General features: G+C 44.9%; 1 protein-coding gene across 2 annotated transcripts in view; it reads left to right on the forward strand.

The window, feature by feature from the left end:
* The window catches only part of CLIP2 (CAP-Gly domain containing linker protein 2), a 169398-nt gene that overhangs the window by 76283 nt on the left and 71586 nt on the right, over positions 1–21529 (forward strand). For both annotated transcript variants that reach the window (XM_033922592.1, XM_033922593.1), the window contains exon 4: positions 15729–15853. In XM_033922592.1, coding sequence (XP_033778483.1) covers positions 15729–15853 — 125 coding nt within the window. The remainder of the gene's footprint in view (positions 1–15728; positions 15854–21529) is intronic.

Consider the following 21529-nt stretch of genomic DNA (forward strand, 5'->3'; position numbering starts at 1 on the left):
AAAACCAGCAGTGTTCTTTTCCCATGAAACAGAATCTCTAACTTGCGGCACCATTATCCATTCAAAATACCCCAATCGAATTAGTTTCTTCAATTAAAATCCTAGGTATCATTATTGACAACAAACTAACCTATTGTCCCCAAATCAGTGTCCTTGTTAACAATTGTTTTACAAACTCAAAATGATAAGATCCTTAGTCCCTCTCTTAGATACTCAATGTCTCAATAATCTGATTCACTCCCTTGTTATTTCAAAAATTGATTATTGTAATTCGCTATACAAAGGGTTATGTCAAAAGGATATTAGACATCTTTAACTGATCCAAAACACAGCCATCAAAATCATCATGCATTCAAAAAAATACAATCATGTCACTCCCCTGCTAAAGAAGGCTCACTGGCTTCCCATCTCCCACCAGATTAGGTATAAAATTGCTCTCTTAACTTTCAAATCTAAAAAAGACCAATGAGCCTGCATTCACTAATAGACTCCTGATCCCATACGAGCCTCCTAGAACTCTAAGATCTGTGTCTCAACACACACTCTTTGTCCCCTCATTAAAAATTATTGGCACCCGCCGTGACTCTATTTTTTCTATCACAGCTCCTACAATCTGGAATTCCTTCCCATTACATATCAGAGCTGAACAAAATTTAGATAAATTTAAGGGCAGCCGAAAACATTTCCTTTTCAAAGATGACTATGAGTAATCTACCATTCTTGATATATTACCATCTTTTATCTTACCCCCCCCCTTCCTTTTTTGTCTTCTTTATCTTCAAAAATGTAGTTCTCCCCTCCTGTTTACTATCCTACCCTTTGTTGTGTTAGTTTGGTCCGTGATAAGTCTTATTTGTTTGTATTTTTATATTAATTCCCTTTTTCTTTTAATTTTCATGTATTATTTTAATTGTACAACACTTTGAATCTTATGTTTAGCGTTTAATCAAATTTTAATAAACTATGAAACTATTAACCATGTACTGGAGCCGCCGCTTGTGGTTTTGACAACAGAAGTGCGGTTGGGAGGAGGGAGCCGGCAAAAAGAGGTAAACGGGGGAGGCACGAATTTGAGATGTGAAACAGAGGGGGACGATGAGGGGCGCATTGGAACATAGAAGGGAGAAGTAGGGTTGTGTTGGGACATGGAAAGGAGGGAGCACAGACTTCGGACTAAGGATGGAAGAAAGGAGGAAGGGGAGCATGAACTTGGGACATAGGATGGAAGAATGGAAGAAATGAGGGAAAGCGATGCTAAGGTGGGGAGGGAATAGAAAGGGAGAATTCAGAACCTAGAGTGCATTCTTCAGTGGGGAAGGGGTTTTCTGTCGGGGGCCTTGGTATTTTTTGCTGACTCAGCAACAAACTGATAACACGCTCTTTATTCCAACTTCTACAAATGAACAGTCACACTCAGATAAACATGAATTCTCCCTTGTACAGTATCAAGAAGGCACTGTTCTATCTTCATGACAAACAACATCACATCTCTTTCTCTGTCTGTGTTCCCTTTCCCTCAAGTCTTCAGGATTCAGTTTCCTGGCTGTTGGATGCCTGGTACTAGGTCTCTGCAGCCCCCCCACCCCTAGCTGGACTTCAGATTGTAGTCCTCTTTCTTTTTCTTTTCTGTTCATGCTCCATACTACAATCTCCCCACATATACATCATCCAGGGCCATACTCAGGTCCCAAGGGAGATTCTTTCATAAGACAAAAACACACTCAGAACCATCTAAAAGCCACATAAAAGTCACTGAACCACAGGAATCTAACCACAGAGCACATCTAACAGTACTAAGTTTATATGCTTCTATTGACAGGTGCATACTGGGATAGTAAGGGTCTTAAAGGGTCCCCTACTCACAAACTGAGGACATTTCTATAAAAAACACACTAACAGTTATGTACCAATTATGCATGTAGATCAGGGGTGCCCACACTTTTTCGGTTTGCGAGCTACTTTTAAAACGACCAAGTCAAAATGATCTACCAACAATAAAAATTAGAAAAAAACACAAAGCACACTGTACGCAGAGAAAATGTTAATTATCATTTATATTCCGGGTTTTTTTCAAAGAGGTCAAGGCAGATGACTCTATGCACTGTCACCTCAGTAACAACTATACCTCCCTTTTTACTAAACAGATATAGCAGTTTTTAGTGCAGGGAGCTGTGCTGAATGACCCGCGCTGCTCCCTGTGCTAAAAAACGCTATTGCGGTTTAGTAAAAGGGGGACATAGTGCAAAATATAGACAGCAAATATAAATTCTCAAAACGGGCACATTTTGATCACTAAATTGAAAATAAAATCATTTTTCCTACCCTTTCTTTCTTTGTCTCCCTGTCCCCCCTTTCTTTCTTTCTGTTTCCCTTCTTTCTTTCTGTCTCCCTGCCTGCCCCTTCTTTCTTTCTTTCTTTCTTTCTGTCTCCCTGTCCCCTTTCTTTCTTTCTGTTTCCCTTCTTTCTTTCTGTCTCCCTGCCCCCCCCCTTCTTTCTGTCTCCCTGCCTGCCCCCTTTCTTTCTTTCTCCCTGCCCTCCCCCAAGCCACTGCCACCACCATTGGGGAACAGGCCACCAAGCCACCGTCACCCCAAGCTCTTCCTGCTTCCCGACGCAGAAGCATCAAGCTGACCAGCTTTCCGCTCCTCGACGTCAATTCTCTGACGTCAGAGGAAGTTCCGGGCCAGCCAGGCGGCGATTGGCTGACCCGGAACTTCCTCTCCGACGTCAGAATTGACATCAGGGAGAAGAAGGCTGATTGGCCTGGAGCTTCTGCATCCTGTTTACGGCATCAGAATGCAGGTAGAACGCGAAGGTTAACGCGAGTCTATCACAGAGCCTGGGATGGGCTCCGTGATCGACTTGCGTTGCCTTCACGATCTACTGGTCGATCGCAAACGACCTTTTGGGCACCCCTGATGTAGATTATTAGGATAAAAGCATATACATGTATATGTATGCACATATACATGTATTCCAAAATTCTACCTAAGTATTATTCTGCAAATAAATGCATATCTTACAAAACCCAGAGCTTACTACACGAAAAAGGTGCAAAATATATTTAAATTCCAACGAGCAGACTGAAGCGTCCTTTCAGCTTTCAGATGCTCATGTAAAATTTTCCGCGTGGATCAGAAAAGGAGGCATAGCCATGGAAGGGGCATGGGCGGTTTAGCAGCCTTCATCATAAGGCATATGAGGTCAAACTTAAAGATCTCAATATGTATTCTTTGGAGGAAAGGCAGGAGAGGGGAGATATGATAGAGATGTTTAAATACCTATGTGGTGTAAATGTGCATAAGCTGAGACTCATTTGAGAGGAAGCTCTGGAATGAGAGGGCTTAGGATGAAGTTAAGAAGTGATAGGCTCAGGAGTAATCTAAGGAAATACTTTTTTACAGAAAGGGTGGTAGATATGTGGAACAGTCTCCCAGAAGTGGTGGAGACAGAAACTGTGTCTGAATTCAAGAAAGTGTGGGATAGGCATGTGGGATCCCTTAGAGCAGTGTCTCGCAGACTTTCCGACCAGTGGCACACTAAATCCAGTGCCCCGGCTGGAAGGCACCCTGAACTGCAAGGAGGCCCATCTGGGAGGTTCCGGCCAGGAGGAGAGTCATCTGCGCCAACTGTCTTCCTAGAGGACATGCCTCTCGACACTAGAGGCACGTCATGTAGGCAGTCAGCCGGCGTGGATGACTCTCCCCCTCACCAGTGTGTCGTGGCACGCCTGAAATTGGTTACTGCAGATGGGCAGAATAGATGGGCCATTTGGCCTTTATCTGCCATCATGTTTCTAGTTCTAGGATTTGCTCCCAGTGTTATAGAATTTGAAGGATCCACGCCTACTAGAGTTCCATTGATGTAAATCCTCATGCCAGATATTCAGAAATTTAAGAGGGTATTGAAAACAACTCTGTTTGTGGGGGCTGTTAGCTGATTGGATGATAGTACTGGTTGAGATGAATTTTAGATATGTTATGTTGTGGTTGTTTTAATTTTTGTATATCAAATTATGATTATATTTATATTTTGTAAACCGCTTAGGATTAAGCAGGTTAGAAATTTTTTAAGTAAATAAAATTGAGCGTAGATCCCGGCACTAAGCACTGTTTTCTAAATGGCATCCAAATTTGACCTCTTAGCGCACAAATTTTTGGCACCGGATTTTGGGTGCCATTTACAGAATTGAGTCCTTAATGCTGACCTTTCCTGGGTGTGCTGTTACCCCCCGCATTGTGGTTCCTGCTTCTGGACACAGAACATTGGATTGTTCAATTTTTGTTGGCAATGAGGGAGAGTGGTGCCAGGGAGAGGGGTTGTGATTTGCAATTATGTTTTTTCTCTTCTTGGTGTTGGGGTATGTTGGGGGGGGTAAAGAAATGGTATGGATTAATTTGAGAGACTATGGGAATTGGGTGGATTTGCTTGAGTGCTTTAGCCGTGAGAGAGTTTGATTGTTCAGCTTAAGGGATACCTGTGTGTGTTATTTTAATGTATGAATGGCTATTATAGAATTAGGGATCACCAGGCTTTATGGAAGTTTTTGGATGTGGTTGATGTTTTGCACTGGCTATATCCTGGGGTGCAAGACTATACCCACTACTCTAATGTGCATTGGAAGGACATAGGAAGGAGGGAGGGGATAAAAAGGGACAATTGTTGGGCCTGAGTGCAGAAAGAAAGAAAGGATGCACAGTCCGAAGGAAACGCAACCAGACACTCATGAAATCACCAGACAGCAAAGGTAGAAAAAATGATTTTATTTTCAATTTAGTGATCAAAATGTGTCAGTTTTTGAGAATTTATATCTGCTGTCTATATTTTGTACTATATTTGTCTATTTTTCTATAGTTACTGAGGTGACATTGCATATTTTAAAGTCATCTGCCTTGACATCTTTGAAACCCCCCAAGATATAAATGATAATTAACATTTTCTCTGCGTATAGTGTGTTTTGTGGTTTTTTAAAATTTTACGGTTACCTTTATGAATTAAGATATTATGTGTACATGAAAAATGAATGGAATAAATTGGGGGCTAGGGCAGGATTGGGGCGGGGTGAGGCCGGAATTGGGGGGGCGAGGGCAGGATTGGGGGCAGGACTGACAATTAATAGATGTCCCATTTTGATAGAAAAAAATAAATGGTCATGTTATTCTGGAGCCATATGGTAACCCTTGATAGAGACTTACAAGATCATGAAGGGCATAGAGAGAGTAGAGAGGGACAGATTCTTCGAACTTTCGAAAAATAAGAGAACAAGAGGGCATTCGGAAAAGTTGAAAGGGGACAGATTCAAAACAAATGCTAGGAAGTTCTTCTTTACCCAACGTGTGGTGGACACCTGGAATGCGCTTCCAGAGGACGTTATAAGGCAGAGTACGGTACTGGGGTTCAAGAAAGGATTGGACAAATTCCTACTGGAAATGGGGATAGAGGGGTATAGATAGAAGATTACTGCACAGGTCCTGGACCTGTTGGGCCGCCGCGTGAGCGGACTGCTGGGCACGATGGACCTCGGGTCTGACCCAGCAGAGGCATTTCTTATGTTCTTATGTTCTTATGTCCTAATTTACTGGACTGACTGGGTGTGTCCTAAGGACAGCACTGAGACTTGAGTCCTTGAATGTAAACTGCTTAGGCTATACTAGAAAAACAAAAACAAAAAACTCCTGTGCTAGACGACAGGGTTGCCAAGTTAACCAAATCCAGAAGGGAGATTTTGAGCCGGCCCTGGATATCTAACATTCCTTTTCTGATGTCTTTTGGCATTTGAAGCTCTGGTTTCTATGGGTAGACTCCGGGACTACAAAACTGCATGGAATATTTATTTTTTTAGCCTGTCCTGTCAAAGTAGCTCAGAACAGTCTACAAATCAAGTACTCAAACATTTCCCTTTCTGTCTCAGTGGGATCACAGTCTATCTAATGTACCTGGGGTAGTGGAGATAGGTGACTTGCTGAGGGTCACAAGGAGCAGTATGGGATTTGAACCCACAACCTGAGGGTGTGGAAGCTGTAGCTCTAACCACTATACCACCACTCTCCTCAGTCTCCCAGTTGAGGGGGTGTCTTAATTCAAGAAAGCATGGGACAGGCATGTGGTATCTCTTAGGGAGAGGAAAAGATTGTGAATAATGCAGAAGGGCAGACTGGATGGGCCATTTGGTCTTTATCTGCTCTCATGTTTCTCTGTTTCTGTTTTGAGTTGTAAGTTCAAAACCAGGATTGGCCAAAAATCTCCCCTATCACCCTCGGAGTAAGATAATTGGGCAGCTCTAGGATAGGAGGAACCGTATCCTTGAAATAAGATTTAAATGCATCACATGCTGGGTTTCAGATGTTTTGGGCGTGGATCTAGTCGAGTACTGTCTCTCCTTTCTAGTTCTCTATTTTGACCATTCCCATTCATTATGCTAATTGCACTCTGATGGCATACATTTGTCTTAATGATATAGTGCAGAAGTTCAAGCGCTATAACTCTTCCCCGCATCTCAGCAATTGCACTTAAATTATACAATATAAACATCCCTTTGTCTTTTAATAGAGATGTGTTTGCAGGTTTTCTGAAGAAATTTATAGCTGTCTTTAGTGCTCATTTAATAGTCTAAATCTAATCTACATCTTAGATTTATATACCGGATCATCCCTAAAGATATAGGACTCGACTCAGTTTACAATAAAAATATGTTTACAAAGATGTGTTGATTTTAAAACCTAAAAAGAAATACATGATCGTATCTGAACGGGAAGGTCATTCCTTAGTGTAGTCAATAGGAAGGAAAACGATCGAGCGATTTTTCCGATTGATCGAGAACCTTTGACCGAAGGAAAAGATAACTTATGTATATGAATAGTTTTACAATCCAAAATGTTTGAGGAGTTTAATATATGAAAACCTATTTCAAGGCTTCCCAGACCTGTCTTGGTGACTCCACAGTCAGTTGGGTTTTCAGACAATCCAACATGGATATGCATAAGATAAACTTACATGTACTTGTTCTCCATAGCTGGATTTCTTGAAAATCTAAGTGGCTTTTAAGGTCATCAGGTCAGGTGTGGGAGACACCATGGAGACAATTTTACTTGTGACCATTAGCATTGCTATGGACACTGTTTTTGGTCTCTGCTCATTCTAAACATTTACCAGCGCCTAATGCACTATTCGTGCGATAGAGAAATTATCCTTCGAGACTCTTGACCAAAGGTATTGATTCTAAAACACTGTCAGTGTCAAGTCTTCGAGTCTTCGCAGTGCTACTACCAATAAAGCTTACTTTGAACTGTATACCCGTGGCTGAATTATTGACATCTTATCCTATTTATTGTAGCTCTACCCTATCCCTTTTGTTTATAGTAAGTCTGTCCATGTCCATGTTATCAGCCTAGCATTGCTAGCAATCAGCATTTTCGGTTAGCCTAACCAATGTCAGCAAAGGCTTAAGGGAGATCATATCATTCATGTCTGACCTTAGGGAATGTCATTGCAACAACCTTAATTCAATCATAAGATGGACAGCTTAGGATGTACAATGGGTCCAGGTGAACAGATAACTAAGATTAATCAGAAACTATTGTCAGAGGCATACTGGAAAGTACATTTGACTCCAGTCTATTCTTCTCCAGTCTAGCACACCTCACTCACCTTCCTGATCAGTGAAACTAACCATTGTTTCAGACAGTTTACTAAGGATGGGGATACTTAACTTCAATAGATTCTATTGAAGTTCAATAGATTCTATTTGTTATAAAAAGCCCCTCTCAACATCAACCCCCTCTCTTGCTGGAACATCACACTTCTCTGTCTCATCAACACTCCTTTTCCCTGTCTCTCTTCCTCTTGGATTCTTTCTTTGTCTGTTCTCTCTCAGTCACAAGAACACAGGATCAGTCTTATTCCTTAATGGTAATGCTTAATTGTAACTTTTATGAATCTTGCTTTCTGCTTTTCTGCAATACATATATTCTTTATGCAAGCACTCTTAGTTGTCTTTTTCAGTTATAAGTACATAAGAACATAACCTGACCTGTAAGTGTTCCTTATCTAAAACGTTTATACCTTATTCGTTTAATATCCTGTAAAGTAACCCTCTATCGGTACCCTGCAATCCCCTTCTCTTCCAGGAAGTCATCCAGTCCCTATTTGAACCCCAGTATTGTACTCTGTCCTATCACCTCTCCTGGAAGCGCGTTCCAGGTGTCCACCACCCTCTGAGTGAAGAAGAACTTCCTTGCATTCGTTTTGAATCTGTCTCCTCTCAGTTTTTCTGAATGGCCTCTTGTTTTTTTGTCCCCGCTAGACTGAAGAATCTGTCCCTCTCCACCTTCTCTATGCCTTTCATGATTTTATAAGTCTGTATCATGTCCCCTCTAAGTCTCCGCTTTTCCAGGGTGAAGAGCCCCAGCTTGTCCAACATTTCAGCATATGAAAGGTTCTCCATGCCCTTTATCATCCTTGTTGCTGTCCTCTGGACCCTCTCGAGTATCACCATATCCTTCTTAAGGTACGGTGACCAGTATTGGATGCAGTATTCCAGATGTGGGCGCACCATTGTTCGATACAGTGGCAGGATAACTTCCTTCGTTCTGGTAGTGATACCTTTTTTTGATAATGCCCAACATTCTGTTCGCTTTCTTTGAGGCCGCTGCACATTGTGCCGCCGGCTTCATTGTTTTATCCCAGTGAATATGCATGAGATCTATTTGCATGCACTGCTTTCAATGCATATTCATTGGGGAAATCCTGAAAACCCGACTGGATTGCGGCCCTCGAGGACCGACATTGGACACCCCTGGCCTAAGTGCTGAATTTTACACTTAATCAACTAGGTTTTATCCAGCCACATATGGACGGATTTTCAGAGCCAGTGTCCGGCAAAATGCTCACTGCTGCTGACTGAATATCAGGCCCCTAATTCCTATTCACAGACAGTGGTTATACTGTATCAGTTTGATAAATATAGTATGCAAAACTTTGCAGGATTTTAAAACGTGCAGAAAATTTTTAAATTTTTTTTCTGCAGGAATAATTCACAGGTGAATTTAGAACTGAAGAAAACCACATTTATGACAAATTGGTGTGATAATGGTGTGTACGTGAAAGATTGGAAAAGGAACTGTAATTTCTATCACCCCCCCCCGTTCCCCCACTTGACACCCCTCATCATATATCCTCCCCCCACTAGTCCACAGATTTCTGCAGTGTGTGATAATGGTGATTCTATAGGGGGATGTAATAAATCAGAGGTCTTTACGGTTAGTGCACTTTCCTTGATTTCTATGTGTCTCTTAGGGAAAAGGATCACATTACGTCTTTCAGCTGGAGGAACTACTCAGGAGCTTTTGAGAAACCCTACTAAATATTTCATCTGGGTGTTTGAAAGTGACTCCTTGAGGGAAAAAATCCCAGATTGTGCGTCTTAAGAGTAGGGAAGGGAGCATAGAGGAAGAGGCTGAGTAGAGTTGGCTGTGCAGGAGGATAGGAGAAAAGGCCAACTAGATGCATAGGTGTAGTTTAGTCAAATGGGAGTCAGCGTCCCCGCTCCCCAAAATGATCCAGAAGTTGATGCTGAAAGCATTATCAAAGTATACTAATATAAAGATTGAAACAGAAATTACAATAAAATTGCATTAAAATTAAAAAAGCAAAGCAGTGACGTAGCAAGGGTGAGTGGCACCTGGGGCGGTGGTGCCCTTCCCCCGCCCTCTTCCCTGACCCCCCTGCCGTGTGCGCGCACCCCTTCCCTGTACCTTTTTAATTTCAGCACGAGCAGCCACCAACTTACCATTAAGACGTCATTTACCCCTCCCTCTTTTACAAAACTGCAATAGCGTTTTTTAGCTAGTAATTTTAGCTAGTAATTATTTGTGATTTATATAACATTTAATTAATTTACCTCCCGCTTTTACAAAACTGCGATAGCAGTTTTTAGCGCAGGCCGACTCTACCCTGCTCCTGACACTCATAGAGTTCCTATGAGTGTCGGGAGCAGCTCAGAGTATTCAGCACACTGGCCTGCACTAAAAACCGCTATCGCAGTTTTGTATAAGGGAGAGGGTTAATGAATTAATTAAATGTTATATAAATCACAAATAATTACTGTAATGCAGTTCTGAATAATAAAACTCAAGAGAAATAAAAAGACAAAAAGAAAAAAGAGAAGAAAAATAAGAAAAATGAGGAGTTAATCATATATTGAGGGCATTCATGTATTGAAGGTATGTGTGAAAAGCTATGGGGCTCATAATCGAAAGAGAAAAACGTCCAAAAACCGGCCTACGTTGGCACTTGGACGAACATTTCTCAAAAACGTCCAAATGCCGATAATAAAACCGGGTTTTGGACATATTTCTAAACAACCTAGGCCTTCATAGTGCCGCTCAACGTCCAAAGCTAAACGGGGCGTTTCGGTAGGCGTGTCGAGGGCGGGAGTTGGGCGGGATGTGGGCCGGCTTAGACTTAGTTATACAGCATGTATAACCGAAAGTTTAAAACAGAGCCTAGATGGAACATGGTCTAAGTCACAAAACCCACCTAAACTCACCAGATAAGCACTTCAAACACATAACACAGACCCCCACACACTACCTCAGTGATCACCAACCCCCCCCACCCCCATAAAAATTATATTCACAACTTTAAATTTCAGCCTCCAGACCATCATCACCTGGCCGCCTTGCATAGGAAAGCCTAGTCGTCCAGCACAGAGGCAGCTTAAGCCATCTTGGAGATGGGTTAGGGACCCATAGAGAAGAGGATCCATGCCCATAAGCCCCTGTAATCACTGCTTTGATACTTAAACATGTGCACTGCCCTATACACCCCCAAAACCATTTTTGACTGGCATATTATGCCCCTCCACGTCTTGAGGAGTTTTTAAAATGTTGAATAAGAAGATTCAGCTTTTATATTGGACAGTAACATGGTCCGAAGTTTTTCCCAGCATAGACAAATGCAGTTTCACAAGTGACAACCAGAAGTAAACAGAAGGGTGGAAGGAGTGAAAAGACCAAATACTCGAGCAGGAACATAGGGTATGAGTAGGTTGGAAAGGTAATCTGGAGCAGAAGGTTGCAAAACCATATAAACCAGTATTATTATGTATTTGGGTTGAGATTGGTAGATTTGACTGCTTTAGACTGAACTAATTGCAATTGTTTCAACAAGAAGATGTAATAGAAGGACCCAAGAAAAGTGAATTACAGTAATCCAAATGGGTGATAACCAATGATAAAATATGCCTATGAATACATTCTCCAAGTAAATACGTTTTAACTGAGTGGCATCGTTGCAAGCACTTTTCCTTCCAAGCTGAGTGGAAATACTCCAACTGCGTTGCTGTCAGTAGGGAGAGGTGCTTCAAAATTGTGATTTCAGTCACTAAGGACAAGCAGGTTCCCTGGAGCCCTGAGCCTGCCTGTCCCTCACTATCCTGTTGGTGGAACTGTAGGCAGACTGCTGCTTAGCTTAAGGAACAGTGCCTGCAAGGCAAAGAAAGTACGAGGCAGTGCTGAAACTTCTCAGCCCAACAGCCTATAAGAGAATGACGCCGATACGGTTCAATCAATGACCTGAAACAATGTCAAAACATAGAATTTCATTTCTGCAAATTGGCACTTAACGAAATAAGATAATACTCTTTTTCAGCTACAGGGGCAAAATAACACTCAGAATTTAGAAAGCTGTTTGTGCTGAGAACGTTTCAGCACCCCCTCGTAGACTGGAGTACCTTATTAATATACTACTTGAAAATTAGCTTCTTATAAAAAAAATAACTGTTAAACAAATTAATAATTAAGTCTTGTTGCATAAAATGGGACTTTGAGACTATCTTGGGAGTAGACATTATGAACTCTGTTCCCTCTGAGCGGAGCGGGAGTACTCCAACTGCATTGCTGCCAATGGGGAGTGGTGCATCAATACTGTGTTTTCAATTGCTAGGAACAGGTAGGTTCCTTGGAGTTCTGCAGAGCTTACCTCTCCCTCATAATTGAAAATGTGATTGAGACACAGCACCACCCGCTGGCAGGACTGTAGGTGGAGGACTCCCTCTCAGCTTAGAGGGAACAGTGATTGTAAAAGTTTTAAATATAATACACGAGAGAGTGTAAGATGGAACACAAGTAGCATGCTCATGTGTGTCTGTTTTAGGACCACTCAATCTGCCTTTCAGTTTCAGCCTCTCAAAGTTCACGAGACACGGGGAGGAGACTGAGCTGGCTGGATGCAAGCTGCAAAAGCCCTGTAGAGTGGAAGCTCCCAGGCATTAGATCATTGTTGTTGGGAAAATGGGCACAAGAGCTGATGGCATAGCTAACAGTGCAACCTAGTGGTTAGAACACCAGCCCATGAAAATAGGAAAGAGTTTTAACAGACATTTGAAAAAAAAATCATGGCATTTCAGTTGAGATCACACTTTATGAAGACAGTTACCGTATTTTCACGGAGATAACGCGCACCCGTATAAAACGCGCACACAGGTATAGCGCGCGGAAAACCGAAATATATGTAAAAAAATTTTTATATACCGCGCATGCTGCCCCGACTCTGCTTTCGCCCACCCCGACTCTCCTCTGGCCACCCTGACTCTCCTCTCCCCCTTAAAGTCCTGTCCCCACCCTGAAAGCCTGATGCCCCCCCCGACGTCCGATTCACCCCCCCCCCCCCGCAGGACCGCTCGCACCCCCACCCCGAAGGACCGCTCGCACGCACCCGTACCCGCACCCCCACCCCGAAGTCAGAGAAAGGGCGGGACCGCCGGAAGAGGAAGCAGCGCAGACGCAGGGCTCACAGAAGGGCCGGGACCGCCAAGAGGAAGCAGCAGGACACCGGTAGGAGCTTCTACATGATGGGGGGGGGGTCGGGAGGCTGTGGGGTTGCGAGCGTTCCTTCAGGGTGGGGGTGCGGGTGGGAGTGCGTGCGTGTGGTCCTTCAGGGTGGGGGTGCGGCAGGAGCGGTCCTTCGGGGTGGGGGTGCGAGTGGTCCTGCGGGGGGGTGAATCGGACGTCGGGGGGAACTATGTAAAAAAAAAGTTGTAAAACGCGCTCACGCGTATAACACGCAAGGTTATGCACAGTTTGTAAAAATCGTGTATAACACACGCGTTATATGCGTGAAAATATGGTACTCAGCTTTGTATCTAACTGAGACCACAGTTAGTTATCAATTACCCAGTAATATATTAGATGTCAGCAGAAAAGATCTATTGCTCAATCCAATCTGTCTAGTATTCTTATCCACACTGTCAAGAATATATTCCCGATACCAGTATGATCACCCGTTTTTATCCGGATGGTGTATATTGTTTTTCACTACTGTATTCCACACACCCAACAATCCTACCCTCCCTTGTCTGTTTCATAATAAGCCAAAAAGCAACCAACCCCAGTACATCTGTTGCCCAAACATCTGGCCCCTAGGTTCCCATGGCCTTTCCAGACAAGTACCCTGACACATCCATATCAGGTAAACACAAGGGGCAAATTCTCTAAATGTCATCCCGATTATAGGCAGCGGTAGGCATCCTACTGCTGTTTAACCAGTCAATTGGGACACACGTTTAAAAAAAAAACAACCCAAGGAGGGTCACCTACATTGTAGGAGTTTTTGCGAGCCTAGAGACGCACGTAGGGCCACCTAATTCACCCAAGGCTAGGGAGAGAAGCCTAAGATTCTGGCAGGCCCAGGTGTCTAAGGCCAATCAGGGATTTAATCCCCTCCCCAGTGCATCCCATTCTGTGGAGGCGGGCCTGCCCACCGGAGGGAGTAAGCATCCCTCTGGCCAGCCAACGAAAAAAGGTACTGGTGGGGTCTGGGTGGGCTTGGGGAGGTCAGGGGGGACATGCCTGCAAGGGGGGGGTTCAGGCAGGAGGGAGTGGGCATCTCTCTTGCCAATGATCTTAGGGGGGGGAGGTTCTGGCAGGAGAGACTGGGCTTCCCTCCTGCTGGAGGATGTCTCGGGGGTGGGGGGAGGTTCTGGCAGGAGGGACTGGGCATCTCTCCTGCCAGGGGATGTCTTGTGGTGTGGCGGCAGGAGAAACTGGGCACTCCTGCTGCGGACATTCAGGGGTGGGGTGGCGGCTTCGGGGGTTCCAGCAGGAGGGACTGGGCAACCTTCCTGCCAGAGGATGTCTCGGGGGAGGGGGGTTGAAGGGTTCCCTGCCATGGCCGCTAAACTGATCGCGGCAGGGAGATTCCCTTGCCACGATCAGATCAGTAGCAACGCAATATGGACGCCGATTAGAGAATTGTGGTTAGGCAGGCTTAGGTGCGATTCTGTATATGATGCCCATGTGTGATTTTCAAAAGCCGCTTAGGCGGTTTCTGAGACCAGGCATCGTATACAGAATCCAGCCCAAGGAGTATATAGCCTGCCTATGTACATGCTTCCATTTCTGCTGAAAGGACAGCTCTATAACTGCATGTATGCAGTTGCAAGTGCCATGCTCACATATGCGTTGAGATCATTGGCACTTACTTGCATATGTGCACTATTCTATAAAGGGAGACTCTAGGCACCCAAATCACCACTTTTTGAAAGAAGAGTATTCCCATATAACATGCCCGTTAACAGTAAGAAGTAATCCCACTGCTGTACAGCACTTCTTTCAGAGTAACTTCACTATTATGTTTAAGGTCCTCAGCGGGCCACCACACACTCAAATCATTTCATAGTGTGGGGCTTTATGCTCCCATTCGTCACTGGACCCATAACTATGATTATAATTTTTGTTGAAAAAGTTTTTTATTAATGCTAAAAATACTTAGCTTATGGTTTTGACGCTAGCCGGGAGGGTTCAGAAACATCAGCCACCAACATGTTTCGCCCGTGTAACTCTAGGGCTTTATCAAGGCTCCCTCTCCCGTTCATAGTCAGTTTACTCCCGCCATCACGCCATATACGAAAATCTGAACCCTCCCGGCTAGCGTCAAAACCATAAGCTAAGTATTTTTAGCATTAATAAAAAACTTTTTCAACAAAAATTATAATCATAGTTATGGGTCCAGTGACGAATGGGAGCATAAAGCCCCACATTATGAAATGATTTGAGTGTGTGGTGGCCCGCTGAGGACCTTAAACATAATAGTGAAGTTACTCTGAAAGAAGTGCTGTACAGCAGTGGGATTACTTCTTGCTATTCTATAAAGGAGCACATAATTGCTATAGCATGTAACTACAAGGGCATGTAGATGTAGGTGGGGCATGGCTGTGTCTCCAACTTATGTGTGTAACTTATAGAATACTATAAGTTGTGCACGTTGCATGATACATTAGATGTGACCATTTAAGCCTGCCATTGACCTGACGTAAGCGGTCACATCTAAATTTAAGTGCACTCAGTCAGGCATATGCCAGTATTGTATAAATAAATCAGTGCACCCAGATGGCATTAGAGAATAGGCTTTTCCTGCGCAACTTTGGGATGTCAAAAATGGGGCATCAATTTATAGGACTGCCACCAAAGGCTTCTAGATGTTTGCGTCTAGAAGTCAAAGCCAGGCAGCTAACAATAACCTTTATTCAATTTTATTGGTTAAGTTGCCTAGTGCTTTTAGATCAAGTGCATTTTGCTCTTCCTCTATAGCCATTATTTTCTTGCAAATCTTTTCTTTCAGTTAATTTTGGAATAAGGCCTGCCAGGCTGTTCATGCTCTTCTTGTTCATTCTGAGTCCTCTAGTGCTTCCCTCTGCCTGTCTCTAATCTCCAGTGTTTGATGCCACACAGGTTGGTGGGACAAAAACAGGAGTGGTCCGCTATGTCGGAGAGACGGATTTTGCGAAGGGAGAATGGTGTGGTGTGGAACTGGATGAGCCACTGGGGAAGAATGATGGTGCAGTGGCCGGCACAAGGTACAAAAATGTCTGTGCGAAAGGAAGGTGATCTGGGACCTGAAAGGATTCACACTACATGTTGCTTTAAGGGTATCGAACTCTGACAATTCTTTCTCAAGCATAGTTTACGCTGCCTGTGTATTAGATGATATTCACCTTTTAGACAGGAACCACTGATATGTTTATTATTTGATAGAGTAGTTGCTTCTGCAAAATCAAAGGGGGCTCAATATTTTAAGTGATGTAACCAGCCAGAAATGACTCTTGGCTAGTTAAATCGCCTGATCGAGGCTAACTGGTCATTGTCCGTGGCGCTTAACTGGTTAGTGCCCCCAAAGATGTCCAGTTAGTGCCTAATTTAAAACCGGGTATTATGGGGACATTCTAGGGGCGGAGTCAGCATATGGCTGGTTAAGTGCCAATATTCAGCATAAAAGTCAGGCTCATTGGCATAGTAAGGGTGGAAAGTGCCCAGGGCAGTGCCCTCCCCCCCGATTCCTTCCATGTCCTCCGCCATGCCCACGCACTCCTTCCCTTCCCCTGTACCTCTTTAACTTCGCCGGCACAAGCGGCATCACCTATCTGCTGCCTGTGCCGGCCTCGGCTGTCCTTCTGACATCACTTCATGGTCCCGCGACCAGGAATTGACTTCAGAGGGAGGGCCGAGGCTGGTGTGAGCAGCAGATTGGAGATTCTGCTCGCGCTGGCAAAGAGTTAGAGATACGGGGGAAGGGAATGTGTGCGAGCGGCGGGGAAGGAGTGGGAGGAGGAGAGGTGGCTCTCCACCAAGACAGCGCCCAGGGCAGTCTGCCATCCTCCTTACTACATCACCACTCAGGCATATCTATATGTGGTACCCCATAGCCAGTTAAATGCTGAATATCGTACTTAACCAGCTATGGTTTAGCTGGCTCTGGAAACACAGGAATTCAATGCTGAAGTCCAACTATGGGCTGGCATTGAATTTCTGGGCATATTGCCAGCGGCGGTCAGCAAAACACTGAGCACCGCTACCTGAATATCGACCCCAAAGCTGCTGCGATGTCAAAGTCATAGAAGGATGTCTGAATTTCAACTTCTGGGAAAGAAAAGGTGTTGGTCAACTTTTAAAGATAATATATAGAAACTAGTGTTTAAACCCGTTACATTAACAGGTGCTAGAATATATGTCTGTCTGTCTTTCTTTCTGTCTCTCTCCCTACCCCTATCTTTTTCTTTCTGTCTCTCTCCCTCCCGCTTTCTTTCTTTCTGTCTGTCTCTCTCCCTGGCTCCCTTTGTCTGTCTGTCTATCTTTCTGTCTCTCTCCCTGCTCCTGTGTCTTTCTTCCTTTCTTTCTGTCTCCCTCTCCACTTCCCTGTGCAGCAGCCGCAGCATTCCCTCCCCCTCCATTTCCCTGTGCAGCAGCATTTTTTCCCTCCCCCCCATTTCTCTGTGCAGCAGCCGCAACATTCCCTCCCCTTCCATTTTCCTGTGCAGCAGCATTTTTTTCCCCTCCACCCATTTTCCTGTGCAGCAGCCACAGCATTCCCTCCCCCTCCATTTCCCTGTGCAGCAGCAGCATTTCTCCATCCCCTTTCTCTTCCCGCGGTCTGGCCGGCTCCCTTGCCGGAGTTATTTTTAAGTTTAAAGGTGCTGCGGTGGCTCCTCTAACAATCCCCGCCTGCATCTGAAGTCTCCTCCGACGCAGGTGCGGCTTGTGAGAGGAGCCGCTGCAGTACCTGTAAACTGAAAAATTACTCCGGCAAGAGAGCCGGCCAATTGGCAGTTCAGTGAGAGCCACAGCTTCCTTAAACACATCCTCCCCCCCTTCCCTTCCTTCCCACTGTCAGGCCGGCTGCCTTAGTCCATTGGCAGAATTATTTGTAAGTTGGTCCTGTTGTTCGGTCTGGCCTGCTACCTGCTCCCTTAGTGTCTTACCATAGTGTATTTTTAAGTTCAAAGACGCGGCGGCGGCTCCTCTCACGATCCCCGTCTGCGTCGGACTTCCGACACAGGTAGGGATCGTGAGAGGAGCCACCGCTGCATTTTTGAACTTAAAATACACTACGGCAAGGCACGCAGGGAGTAGGGAGCAGGCCAGACCGAATAACAGCACCTTGAGGTCCGCGAGTGTGCTTACAGGAAAACAGAACCCTAAGCGCGCATGTGCACTCCTACCTGCCAGGGACCTACTGATCACGGAAATGTAACATGCAAGTTGGAGTGCGCATGCGTGCTTAGGGTTTTATTATAGGAGAGGACGCGGTTACGAGGAGCACGTTGAAGTTGTTGGTCATGGTGGTGAACAACTAAAGGTACGTGAGAAGGGAAGGGGAGGCAAGTGCGTGGCAGGAGGGTCAGGGAAGGAGCGGGACGTCAGAGATGAGGGTGGTGGAGGGGCACCACAACCCCGAGCGCCTCTATCCTGCGCTACACCACTGGGTAGACACCTACTAGAATGTAGGCATGGTTAAGGGCGGATCAAGGACATGTTATCCATCTAGGCGCCTATTTTGTACTTAGGTACCAGTATGTAAGCTAAGAAAACCCTGACATAAATATGGTTTGCTTAGGTAGGGTTACCAGACATCTGGGAAAACCCGGACATGTCTCTTTTTGGAGGACTGTCTGTCCGGGTTTTCGAAGTGTGCTGAGCTCGGGCCCGCATCTAGAATGCTTCCGAGCATGTGCAGATTTGGCGCAATGATGTCACGTGCATGTGCACCTGCACATTACATCGTCTTATCACATCTGCGCATCTCGGAGGCCCTTCAGATGTGGCCCCGAGCTTGAGGAAAGAGAGGAGAAGAGGTTTGGGTGGGGGTGGGGCTGAGGTGGGAAAGGGCAGGCCTGGGTGGAATGAGGTTGGGGTGGGGTAGAACAGGGAAGAACTGGGGCGGGGCCATATGTACGGTTTTGCCTCCACAAAGTCTGGTAACCCTATGCCTAAAGTTAGGATACCTACCGACACCTAAGTCCATGTTATATGCCACTTAGCATGATTCCTAACTTAAAATTGATATGTGAAGGTGATTTGTATACCGCTTATATATCTAAGTGGTTTACAGCTAATAGTGATCAGGTATTCTATGTGTTTCCCTATGTTGTAGGTGCCATTTATAGAATCGGGGCCAATCTGATGACTTGCTATGTGTGATATTCAAGTTATACCACCCAGCTGTATAATAGATTTCTGTTGCTCTAGACCTTTGGCATGACCTTTGCTTAATAGTCAGGAAAAACTCCCAGATGCTCCTTTAGCTCAGCCCTCTTGAAAACAGTTTTGCAGAGTAAGGCTCAAATTATGCTTTACAAAACCTTTCGCATCATAAAATGTAATAATATATCCGTTAGACATACTGCTGAGATCTTCCAAAGTTCTCATTGGAGAAATGGAAGTTTGGAGTAACCTCTGCAGCTGGGTTAAATACATGGTGAATCTAATTTCTAAACTGCATAACCTCTTTCAGGGAGCTGGATGTTTTCTCAGTGAAAAACCACATAGCTTTTTCTTTCTGTCATGTTCTTTACTATGGAAGGCGATCGGTTCTTAGAGACTTTGGTTTACTCAAGGATGAGATCTTCCACCAGCTGACGTGTCAGTTCAAAAATAGCAAAAGTAATGCAAAACACTTGCCTTGAAAATGTTCCGTCTGAACGGTGGCTAGAAAATGAATCATTTCCTTATCTGGATTTGCGACACAATTCTAATGGAGCCATATGCTCTGGCAGTGCTGCTCTCTGACAGCGGTACACTGCTGTAGCCTAGGCTTACCAGATGTCCGGATTTCCCCGGACATGTCCTCCTTTTGAGGACATGTCCAGGTGTCCAGATGGCTTTTCAAAACCTGGCACTTTGTCTGGGTTTTGAACAGCCTCCCTCAAAATTGCCGTCGGGCAGAAGGGCAACGTGATGACATCACACGCATGTACGTATGCCCGACCACAGCAGGCAGCAGAGGGTGGAGCTGGGGCGGGGCTAGGGTGGGATTGGAATGGGACTGGAGCATGATGGGGCAGAAATGGGTGGAACTGGGCTGGCCTGGGGGCGGGTCTAAGGTCCGGATTTTCCAAACGGAAAATCTGGTAACTCTACTGTAGCCAGCAACAGCAAACTCTCTCAAGCATTGAGTGCAACCATTATCTTTTGGATGCTCACCTTTGGGTGAATGTTCAAAGAGATAAACTGATACAAAACTCATCCACTGTAAGGTACCAGATATTAATGAGCAACTAATACATATATGTTTTAAAGAATGCATGCTATCAAAAAGCTAGTAAGGAGGAAAAAGCCTCAGATCCCTCACTTTCCCCTACAACAGTATCCCGCAACTTTGTTGAGCCGTTACGCACTAAACGTAGTGGCTGCGGCTCGAGGTATCCAGAAGTGCGCAAAAGTTTATGTGATGACATTGCATGCATGTGTGACGTCATCACATTGATGTCCATGCATGTGCAAAGGCCTTCCAGGCGGGACCTGAGCTGCCATTGGGGGGGGGGTGCCGCAGGGAAGACGCGCAGAGAGGAGAGGCGCTGGCGCATTGCCTACAGGATGTACCTCTCGCCACAAGAGGCACGTCCTGTAGGCACTAAGCCAGCGCCGGCACCTCTCCAGCATCTCGCGGCACACCTGAAATCTCAGGAAGCACACGGTTTGCAATACACTGCCCTACAGAGATCGGGCGAAACGCTAATAGGGTAGTGAACCTCATCGGCTTAAAAAACTTCCTCTACTAGTAAAGATAGCTCCATGCAGTGCAAATAAATGCAACAAAATCAAGTCAAAATGTACTTATACAGAGGATCGGCACACAAATGATAGCCAGCGTTTCACAATTCTTGCTGCCTCAGCAGTGGTGTAGTAAGGAGGGGCAGGCCCCGCCACAACATGCCACGCTCGCACAATCCCTCGCCCCAGCCCCATACCTCTATAGATCTTCGCTAGAGCGAGCAACTTATCCTGCCTGTTGCTCATGCCAGCCTGGTTCCCCTCTGAATTACTTCAAGATCACAGGGTCAGGAAGTGATGTCACAGGGAAATCCAACATTGGCGTAAGGAGCATGCTGGCGAAGCCACTCGCGCTCGCGAAGATTTAGAGGCACGGAGAGGGAAGGGAGAGTGTGAGTGGGGGCGTGGAGAGGAGGGCACTCGGGGGGGGGAGTGCCATTGCCCCGGGTGCCTCCTACCCTAACTACGCCACTGTGCCTCAGTGTATAGAACTACCAATCAATCCTGTGTTGATAAAAACCTTAATGTAAACAACAGTCTCGTGTCACAACTTAAGGGTGAATGTATAAAATATATACCCGCATCATACCGACGTCTCCCTGCACTCAAAGATAGCCGAGGTACGTTTCTGTGCCTTTCGCATGATCTCTGTAGGGAAATGGAAGGACCTGAGGCTCTTTCTTCCTCATTAGCTTTTTGATAGCATGCGTTCTTTAAAACATATACATTTATATATATATAGAGAGAGAGAGAGAGAGAAAGAGAGCTTTATATAGCAGTGTTAGTATCTGGCACCTTACAGTGGTTGAGTTTTGTATTGGTTGTATCATTTTGTTCCACTATACTTGTGTTTATTTTGCAAAGGGATAAACTGTCCAGCTTCAGGAGTTAGCTAGTTAAACCTTTGTTTTAAAACAAAATAATAATTCCCCTCACTGAGCAGCTAAATTTAGTTAGCAAAATTCCCAAAGCAGCTACATTTAGTC

This window comes from Geotrypetes seraphini, chromosome 15 (assembly GCF_902459505.1).
Source record: "Geotrypetes seraphini chromosome 15, aGeoSer1.1, whole genome shotgun sequence".
Classification (NCBI taxonomy): domain Eukaryota; kingdom Metazoa; phylum Chordata; class Amphibia; order Gymnophiona; family Dermophiidae; genus Geotrypetes; species Geotrypetes seraphini.